At 32.1% G+C, this 11284-nt stretch overlaps 1 protein-coding gene across 1 annotated transcript in view; it reads right to left on the reverse strand.

The window, feature by feature from the left end:
• Positions 1 to 11029, reverse strand: part of LOC142342935 (voltage-dependent calcium channel subunit alpha-2/delta-3-like) — a 42562-nt gene extending 31533 nt beyond the window's left edge. The window contains exon 1 of the mRNA XM_075394615.1: positions 10302 to 11029. Coding sequence (XP_075250730.1) covers positions 10302 to 10423 — 122 coding nt within the window. The 5' untranslated portion in view covers positions 10424 to 11029. The remainder of the gene's footprint in view (positions 1 to 10301) is intronic.
• Positions 11030 to 11284: the final 255 nt, after the last annotated feature.

The raw sequence follows: 11284 nt of genomic DNA on the forward strand, positions 1-11284 counted from the left end.
AAATATTTCTATTTTTGAGCTTCGCCATTTTTGTGAATCGTTTTTTGGATCTTTGTCTCTGTAAAAAACAGATCAAACCCCATTTGAAGTGAGCTGTTAAATATTCTTTATAATGGTTTTTGTTTCATCCAATTGCTTTCCGGCTTTGTTATTACTGTTAGTAGAAGATTTCATAAAATGTTTGAGATTTTTACAAATTTGTACATTTTGTAGGATTCTCTTTTTTTTATTTTTAACATAAATGGTAGGTCCCATAAGCTTTTAAAAAAGAGCAATTTTTGATGCTCCTAGTGACAAGACTGTTGTTTTAACGGCTTCACTGTTATTTTCGCGCAAATTTCATTTGAAATTAATTGAACGTTGCCGGTGTTTGTGATTCTGTTTGTAGTGTGATTCTGTTTGTAGTGACGTACAATGGATAACGACAGATCTCAATTGTTTCCTGCGGAGATATAAATGTAAATTTTAGTGATTCCAGTTAATATCTCATGAAAATGATCACCTTGAAATTTATTGTTTTCAAAAACAGAAATTTATCTTTGAACTTTGCACCTTCTTGCTCTTTTTTGTCGACCTGCTACACAGTCGCATTCAGGACAATTCCTATAGCTTTTCTAATGAAGTATAGATTGATTTGTTTTGTTTAGGTTTTATCTAATGCATGTTTAACTTTGCTGCGAATTTTTAATTATAGTTATCAAGGTTTGGTCGTAATTAATGTTTGTTATTTGGTTTCTATTATTGTCTTTTCTAAAAGTTATATTAACAATAAGTTTCATCGGCCATCTAATAATTTTTATTCAATTAATAGTTTAATGAATGATTTGTATGTTTTTGAAATTTTTCTATCTCTTCATCATTTGGTAGTCAATTTATTCAAGAATGTGGACGAGCGGGATTGGAACATTATGTGCGTACTGACGTCACCGAGCCTCCTTGTCAATTTAAAGTCTACAATCTGAAAACACCTGACAATTCAGGTTAACTACACAAAGACCAGTAGTTTGGAAGCAATATCTGAAAACTTCCGTTTTACATATTCTTTTATCATATTTGCGAATATATTTGCAAAATTTTAGTAATTGTTTTTGATGTTTATGTGCAGCCTAACCATATATTGTGGATTTTATATCCGGATGACATATCAGGATTTAACAAAGAAAACATTGTGATAATAATTTTACGAGATTTCGCTAATCCCAAATTACATAAAGAAAATTTTGATGAAACTTTTTTTGGCAATTGTTATAGAGATTTTTTCCAAGTGTGCTTGTACAGAAATGAGTTGACTATTTTTTTAAGTTTCATTTCTCTAAACAAGACTACTCAATGCAAGACCGGTTCTGTATCTTGCAAAACCTTGCAAGATTATTGGAAAAAATGATTTGCTTGCAGGTTTCTTGCGAGTTCATTCCTGTCGAACTCTGTCCTCATTGATTCTTAATCACGCATCATGTTCAATTTTGCGCAGAAATGTCTCGAGTTATAGTTGCGAGTGATTTATGAGAAAATTTATAACAAAAAAGCATGAATTATCCGAATTTTAACTTATCAAGAAATATTTAAAAAAAAACTTTAGCTGAAGTCGTTACTGTTCCATTGTTACGGTTACTGCTCGCATTTTGGCTCTGAGCCAAAAACTAAACATTTTAATTTTTTTCCTTACTTATTCTAATATTTGATATAAAGTTCTACTATTTGTTACTAGTTCTACTAGTTCTACTATTTGCTAAAAAATTGTGGTAGATAAAAAGCCTTCGCGTAATACGCGTATCATGCTCAAACTTGTTCAAATCATTTGCATATTTGCAAGAACAATAATGGTTATCTTGCAATAATTTGGAAGATAATCTTTCGGAAGTCGGCTGCGGTTTTTATGTCATGGAAATTTGTCTCAATAATTCCTGCAATTCTAAGTTTGTTTGCAGAAACTTGTATATTTGCTCAAACAAGTTATTCTCAACTGTAATTTATTTTCAGTTCATCCCATATATAAATACAAAACTAAAATAATTTTTCACCTTGAATTTTAATTACCTACTGGCGTCATAGCGGTAAATAAATTGTGCTCAGTTTATTTTAAAGTGCTTTGAAAACACAATTAAAGCGAGAATTTTTCCGCCTCGAGGGGTAAAATCGCCCCTCAATTTGCACATGAAAGGAAGAGAGCATTCACATTATAAAGATTGATGGATTTTCCTTGTTTTTCCTAACAAACACAATCAGTTATCACAACATATCAATACTGCTCTTTCTATGCCTCAAACATTTTCTTTTCATTAGCATATTTTAGCATAATTTTTCGCTCTGAGCCTCGCCATAAAAAATTCAGTTAGGGATACGTTATGCTTTAACCAACAACAATTTATGTTTTCTTTTATTTATGCACCAAATAGCCGAAAAATCATGCAACATAAACGCCGTCTAATTTTAAACTTTCACGGGAGAATATATCTTTTGATGAAAAAATGTAACAGAAGACCAAATTTCAGTGCTTTTTTAAACCTAGCAACAAAATTTTGCGTTTTATTTCTTTTGAAAAATTATTCTTCGGTTCACATCAAAATCCAAAAAAAAAATTCTTTCCCCAAAAAATGCAGGAATTGAAAAAAAAATCGTGTTTACTTTAATCGAGTTTGTGTTTTAGTACTTTCGCTGTCTCTACAATGGCGACATGGACAGTTTGCAACTTTTGCAGTTTTTTTGTTCAAATCTAAGCCTGAAGTATTTTTTAGCCGGTGGAGGCAAACGCGAAATTGAGGAAACGAAATGGGTAGAGGAAATGTCAATATTAGTTCAGACAAACAGGATAATAAAATTATACGTTGCAAGATAGAGCAAGTGAGAGGGCAAAAGTAGAAACAAAGAGAGAAATTAACTAGTAGACATGAGGCGAAAGCTCGATTAGTCGAAACAAAAATGCTCAGAATTTAATGCGTAGATGCGAGCTTAGGATATGTAAAGAGACAGCTCGATTAGGCGAAGTAAAAAATGCACAAAAGTTTTAAAAAATGTTATATTTTTGCTGCTTTTGTGATATATTTTTTTAAATAAAATAGAGGCAAATGACAGACACACTTTAATAGCCATGAGGTGTTTAAGAGTATTGGTTTTTAAGTTTTTTAGAATGGTTTTCGCATGTTCTGGAAAATTTTATTACCTCAGTCACAAAAAACAGTTTTCGCCTAATCGAGTGGATGATAGATATGTTGTTGTTTGTTCATGTTTATTCATTCGCTCTTTTCTTGTTTAGAGAGAACAAGTGATGAACAGGAAATGAAAATTTACGATGAAAAGTAGATCAATCACAGCAATTGATCACAAGAACTCACTCAACTTATATTGATATATCCTATTCTTTCATGTGTTTGTCTGTTGTACACTATATCTCGACTACAAAGTAACAAATCTCACTAACGCGTGAGAAGCCTCTTTTTATCAATTACTAACTGTAAATTGTAGATTTGTATCACCTGAAATTGGTAAATGCTCTACTGAGCTCCAACTGGACTTATCTGGTTCTTTGCAAGGTCAAATGATCATTTAAAAAGTACATCACACAAAGTTGTAATTTCCGACTGCCCCTAAATTGAAAATACCACTTCGACTGAATGGTGACTTGTTTCTAGATATACTTGTTTGTTTAGCTTGAAAACAGCGAAAAAATTTTAAAAAGGCATATATTTTGGTTTGCTGCAAAAATTTGGTCAAGAAATATACAATAAAAAAAAAACAGTTGATCCACTAAAAACAGTTGCAATAAGCACGATTACATAACTCATCGATGGTAATAATTTGTTAACGGCGGATGAATATTACCAAGATTGAAACGAATATTTTGACAATTCTCAAGGACGATTACAATTGGTGGTATTAATCGGTGACGGACAAACAAGTTGATAGGAATCAAGCCGAATTTTGAAAAATAGGACCCGGATCTGAAACCAGAGATTTTTAAATAGCCGCAAAGCGATAGCTGAAACTATTATTGGCGTTCTCTTAGTTTTTTACGACTCGAACATTACTATTGTTCTCCTTGGGGTTTCTGTACTACTCGAACAGGACTATTGGTTTTCTTAAAGTTTTTCTTACAACTCGAAGATGGATAGTAGTTTTCGTGAGGTTTTTTAACCAGAATTACTATTCGCTCAGACGGCGTTTTTACCCAAAAGCGAAAGTGAGTATATCTGACGTGTTAACGTTTTTTGATCATGCTCTGCAATTAGTGAATGTCTTCTCGGCTCTGAAAAGTCCTTTTGATAGAATGGCGCATATACATAATGGCGCATTCTCAACCAAATGGACAAGTTTTTTTGCTTGTGATTTATTTTTTTATGTAAATAGTTTTTGTGCAACGATGCATTAATAAATAAACTTCTAAGATTTGTATCACAGTCTTTTTGATAGCCTAATATTGCATTTCATGTTCAAAGTTGGCGCAGAATTCTAAATATTTTAGTTAAACTTTGGCTGCTTTTCAATAATTTCTTTTTTTTTGGAAAATTAGGCCATTTTTTTCAAAAATTGATGCATTAAAGAATTTATTTTGGGTAATTTTCACATCGAGTGCCTTGTAAAAACATGAGGAATAATTTTCTTATGAATCCATACACATGATTTTCCGAGTTGGCAGTTTTTGTCCAGTTTTCTTAAGATCTTGTTTATATTTTCAGTTTCATTTACTAGAAAATTTTCTTTCTTGTATTTTGAGTTTAGTTTCGTTTTATTATAAAATGAATATTTTTTAAAGTTGAGTTTTTGAATTGCCATAAGAATTTTTAATTTAGATGATATTTTTGAGATCTTACACATTCTTGAAAATTGGAACTTTTTTCTTTAAATTTCTTTTCGTTTTCTTTGTTTCGCAACTGATTTATATGCTGCCATCATAAAATTTGGACTAACTATTGTTTTCTGCAAATAATCTTTTTTACTCGGTTTTGGGTTTAAAATGATGTTTTGCCTTTGAATATTATGTTTTTACTGTCTATATAGAGAGATAAAACTAATGTTTTTGTTCTAATTGTCTGACTCCAGAACAGTAACTTTCAGTCCTGAGTTCTTTTCTCAAAAATTCAGTTTAGTTTCTACGAATTTCATCTACTGTTTGTTTTCGCGATGTCTTCTTGATCGAAATGTTGATTGCGCAGTTTTTTTAAGACTAGTATCATGCGTTGTTTCAGGGCAGGCTTTAGACTTGTCAGTATATGATCATCCGGAAAGTTTTTGGCCATTTTTCCTCGTCACCAAATGTGTTTACTGAAGAATTTTGCTGTATCATGATCTCAGTAATTCTGCGGTAAATTTTGTGTCTTTTGTGAGAAAAGTGATCGTTTTCTGACGTTTTACTGAAAGATGAAATTTAACTTGCTTGAATGATGTGAATGCTCTAATTTTTCTTGTAGTAACAGCGGTGAAAAATTTGCCATTTTTTTAAAATCCAATTCTGGTGAGAAAAAGAGTCAATGTTTTCGGACAAAATATAGTTTTTTTAGTTGCATTTACGGTTTTCTTTGTTAATTTCCAAAAATTCGAGTCGCTTGAGGATTTCTTCCGGTTTTTTTCGCGTCAACAATTTTGTTACGACCATATGACGTAACAACTACTTCAGATTTGCTCTTTTCATTTGTTCATGCTATCGCAACCAAATAACGTGCGCGATGTCATTTATATTTCTTACCGGAGCGATTTTTTTGCCCGTTCGGTTGATTAAGTTTTTGGTAACACTTCACTTAACCTCACTCTCTGAAATCACATCCTCACTCTGAATTTGACTTTTTTTCTTCAGGTCAAAGAGATAAGGTGAAGTTAGTGAAACTCTAATAGAAGGCAGCTAGTAGAAGCAGCAAAAAGTTTTGGAGATTTTTAAGCAAAATATAACATATCAGCAATTAATAAATGTTTTATTGGTCTGTTTCTTCTACTATCATTTTAAGACTGCATATCTACCAAGCTATTGCCATTTTTGGGCGATCTGTCAGCTATGTTTTTTCTAAATCTATCTGTCCATTCCTTGCACAAATTAATGACCGGCTTTGAACGCATTTTTGTATATCAAAGTATCAAACAACCAGATTAAAATCAATTTTTTTTTCAAAACTAAGCAATGATTCAATTTGCGATTCAGTTTTGTGTGTATTCTCAATATGTCTGAAGAAATTTCAATTTGCAACAACCTCTTGTTCCGCTAATCGCTTTAGCCTTTAGTGTCTTTTTCATAAAAATTAATCTTTTTCGACGTTTTGCGATTAAAACCTATAATTTTTGCGATGAATATGAAAAATAACTACATTTTTGGAACTATTTGAACTTTTCACTGTTAAAAGGAGCGTGTCACTTAATATTTCCACTGACTCCGTTCCTACAATACTCTGGTAACAAAGTTAATAGCGAAATGGGTACACTCAAGTTTGTCACTCACATACAAACTTAATGTTCTCTCTTTTGTTTTTCGAAACTTCTGAAGCTGTTAAAAACTCTAAGTTTTGCTTAAAATAAAACTGAATTTTGCTTTCTAATAAAACTGTAGTTAATCTGTTTCCAAAAAAAAGTTGTACTCTACTGCAAAAAAAGGCTCTATGAATCATTCATAGGAAACTATCCAATTTTAGAACACAAGAATTTTTATGACAACTTTTTAGAAAACGAAAGGACTATCAACAAAAGACCAGATCTTATGCGGTAAAAATTTGTTTAAAAAAGTAAGAAAAGGTTACGGCCGCATTCCTATTGTTCGCTGACTGTTGGTTAATTTATAGAGTAAAAATCTCGGACTATATCAAAATATTAAAGAAGCGTTTTGAAAAACGGATTACAATTTCTTCTCAAACAGCACAATCAATTCAAACTGAAGCCGACTCAACTTTTACAGTACAGTTTTCTACAGTTTTCCCAGTAATGATGCTCTAAGATGGTGGATTTGGTACCAAACATAACAGTGTAATAAAATTGTTTATATTTATAGGCTTTTTCTGGCTTCCATAGAAATCACTTAGAAAACAGTCATATATTCAAATTTGATTTGTTTTTAGTAAAAGAAAAAAACAATTTAAATTTTTAGGTTATGAAACAACCAGATTTTTTCTTGTTTTCTTGTGTAAGTTAAAACTGATTACGCTAAAAACTTCGAAGAAACAGGCGACAAATGACCCGTCAACTTTCTGAAAAAAAATTTGTTGAAAAGCTTCCGATTATATAAACGTATTCAAAAGTTTATGAGTTATGTTTTAACTAAGTAAAATAAACTCGAACACCTCGAATCAAAATAAATTACATAATATCGTATTAACAAACTGATGAGACTTGCCGCTAATGAGACTACGTGAAAAGACCCGCAACAAAAAACAACGAACAAAAATAGTGATGGCGAAACTAAAAATCATTTTTTAAAACACGGAGTAAGAAAGTTAAAGCAGTAAAAGATAAAAACTTGAACTATAAACTAAAAACGATTAACTTGATCTAAACTAAAACGCAGGCGAGGTTTTGGTATCAAATAAACAAAAGATGGACAACAAGACGCAAATATCAAAATGCCGTTGATTTTCGACAATTCAAATAAATTCATAGCAACGATCAGTTGGCTTCAAAAAATCTAGATTTATTCACATGTAACTGCTTGAGACCAGTCGTTAGCGATACTAAGTCATAAAACTAAAGTAGCAAAAAATAAAAGAGAGAGCCAAAGAATCACAATTAAATTACGCAAACATATTGTTTTGAGGCCATTAAAGTCTAAGCTTTCAACAGAAAAATTCCGCATTTCCTTTTGGGTCTCAATTGAACATCACATCATTCGGATTGATTCTCAGAGAGGCAAATTGTGACCCGTATCAGAACTCATAGTGTCAAGGCCATAAAAGCCTCGGCTCAAACCAGCATTGCTTCACAAAAAAAAGACGATAACTGTCAAGAATGAAGATAAATAACAAGTTGACATAGAGAAATAAAGTGAAATAAAAATAAAAAATACATTCATAGTCATGAAAACCACGAACAATAAACTGAACTTTTAGGTATGTTGATACATAAAACTGTTCAATAAGTTCTTTAAATCTCTCTTTATTGAGCATACTTCAAGCAACTAAAAGAAGAACAAAAAATCTCTTTTCAACGACGACGGAAACTCTAAGAAACCAAACAAGAACCACAAAGATAGGCAAATATCCAAAAAGCGCCAAATTTTTCAATAAAAACTCGTTTTATCAAAGAGAAATGTGTGTCTTTTAATTATGAGTACAAGACAAGCGACTAAAAAGAGAAAAAAATCTTTGAAAAAATCAATTGTTCTTTAAAAGTTCAAGGAAACACTTTCTCGGGGCTATAAATATCATAAATTTTTCTCTAAAAATTAAAATCCAATTGTTCAATATAAGACTCATTCATTCAGTGTGTCTCATATGAACTAAAAAGTGATCTATCATAATTGAAATAACTGAAACCCGAATGGAAAACAGATTTCATGGTAATTGGCTGAAAAAAAAGTTGCTAAAATAATTTAAAGAGACCGCGCAGCAAAACAATCAAAATTCTTTTAGGTTGAAGAAAACCTTAACAAGGCCAAAAATGCCGCTGAAAACACGCATTTTATGGCAAACAATCAGTTTATATCGAAAATAAATTACGCATTTTGGATTAAAATTTTGGATCAAAACACAAAAACCGGCAAAATGTTAGTTCTATAAAATTTTCCTAGGGAGCTGATAATATCACCTGATTATAGCCTGCAAAAGGGGATACAAAAACTGTGTCAGTGGTTTTGTTGACTTTACTGCTGCTTGCAACTTTAGACATCATGGAGCTAAAAAGCACACTTGCTGCCATTTTTCATGTAAAAATGAAAAAATGCACAAATTTCAAATTTTGAGAGACCATGTTAGCCAAAAATGTCGATCAAACACTTCAGCAACTCCCGCAATTATTAAAGGCAAAACCAATATCCTACCGATAACATTTTATCATAGTTTTATAAAAAAATTAAAAAGAATTGAAGAAAAGTCAGGAAATTAGAACAAAGAAGCGGATTTCTGTACTCGACGGACTTTCACAACTCTGGATAACGAATATGTCAATCGGCGAGAATTGACTCAACCAATTGAGTGAGAATTTAGTCAGCCCCCCCCCCCCAGTGTGGGTCGAAATGGTGATTTTGGTAAGTGTTTCATCTGATCCTGCACAATAAAAAATCCCGATTCCAAATAGAAGAATCGATAATTTTGCAAACCTTGCAAATTAATGCCGTAATAATATCCAGACGATAAATAATAGTTCTTCGACTTTAAAATATTGTTTCAAAGCGATCTAGACAATTTATCTAAATTCAAGAACAGTCCTACTGATATAAATTACTCTGAAAGAACTTCAAAAGTTGAGTACAACCACTAAAATTTCTAAAGCAATTTATGAGAAAACGTATCAGCAACGCCTGAAATCGTTTTTTGGCGCTTAAAAGAAAAAATTTCTTGCTAAAGTCATAGAAAGAAACACGGCAACAGTTTTTTTCTTCTTTTGCTCATGTCGATTGATCAACAGTCTTCTGAAGAACTCTACAATTAAAGACATTCCCGAAAAACTCCATAATCTAGGTGATTCTCGATCAAGATTTTATAAGATATTTGAAAATTTGAAAATAAATTTTGCCTTATCAGAAATGCAAATAGAAAAGCTACTCTGCTCCAAGCTACTCATTTCCAAAATAAAAAGTTGTGGAAATTTTTAAATTACTTTTGCGATTGTTATCCGTACTGAAAAAGGCAAATACTAAAAGAACTAAATTCCCCTTAATTAAATCTTCTTAAAATTTTTTCCGAAATTATTCTTTGTAACATCTTTAATTTGTTTGACTTTTCTAAGCTCGATAACGAACAAGAGGTGAGTACGAAAATCCAATTTTCTCGTAAATTTATCTTCAATCGTTTCAGTTTTAACCGCAACAAACAAATTAAAAAAAACGTTTCGGTTCAATCAAACCAATCAAACCAAAATTTACTCGGTTTTTTTTATAGAAGTCGGCTGAGAATATCAAATAAAGCTAAATGGCTTCGTGTCTATAAACTTTGACGCTTAAAATTGAAGAGCGGCTAACGAATTGTTGCATAAGGATAGCTTCGTAATCAGCCAAAATGGTAAAAACCAAAATTTAGATTAAAAAGATTTCAGCAGAAGATTCTGGTCGAATATAAGTTTGCATATAAAATACTTTCAAGTGAGTACACTTTATCAACCATTTATAATCAGACCACTTAAAAAAGGATTGCATAAAAATGAATATGATATATTTGATTAGTTGCCAAAAAACTCACGTTCGTCGGTCTATTAAATGCTGCTGAATGTGTTTGCCCGTAATTGTAGGCCACATAGAAAATAACATAAATATCAATAAAAAGTGACTTAAAAAACGAATCAACATCATATTTAAGTCCATGTTTAGTTTTGCAGAAATACGCGTAAAGAGACCGCAGATTTGTTGTAAATTAATTATCCTCGCCCAGTAACAGTTTTTTGTCAGTAATCCTCGTTAGCTAACGCATAAACAAGATTAATGGAAATATGGGGCTGAAAACTGGGAAAATCGAAGTTAGGGGGTCGGGATTAGCAACACAGGTGCTAACGCGGGCGGAGTTTCAGGAGGAGCGAGACAAAGAAGTAAAACTGGGAAAAGTAAACAAAGTAAACAACTCGCGACACATCACTGCTTCCTGTTCTTGTTTGTTTTTCCCAGCCAACCTCAGCTCAGTTTTCTACTCAGCCTTATCCATATTTCTGTTCACGAAGGGATAGTTAGTTAGTTAGTTAGCTGGGTAAAGTAACCAAGTCATAAATTAAGAAACGCGGAAAATATAAATCGTGCGGAAAAATAGTTCTGCCTACATATTTGTTGTTCATACGTGTTATTATATTACTTAGTTATTCCCTCTTCCTTAAATAAGCAACAACTTTTCCTTCTCATTGGCTGCTGTACTTTCAGCTACCTTTTCCCATTTTGCTTCTGTTTGTTTATTTGTTTCCTCTCATTCTTTCCTCTGTTTTCATTTGCTACTTCCCTATTTTTTTAACCCCCACCCCCACCCCCTTCCACATCTATGAACTTCTTCCCAAATAAACAAAATGGAAAAGTAGTGTCTACATAAGCGGTGAATACAGACCGAGCTGTAGTTGCGTTTGTATGTTTTATTAACTACACAATTTCCATATCAGAAATGCGCTTTTTCTCCGGGACAAAAATTAGTTTTGCATAAAGAAAACAACAACAAACAACTACAACAACAACGAGAACAAGGGTTAA

Source organism: Convolutriloba macropyga, chromosome 7 (genome assembly GCF_964194025.1).
Source record: "Convolutriloba macropyga chromosome 7, txConMacr16.3, whole genome shotgun sequence".
NCBI lineage: Eukaryota > Metazoa > Xenacoelomorpha > Acoela > Convolutidae > Convolutriloba > Convolutriloba macropyga.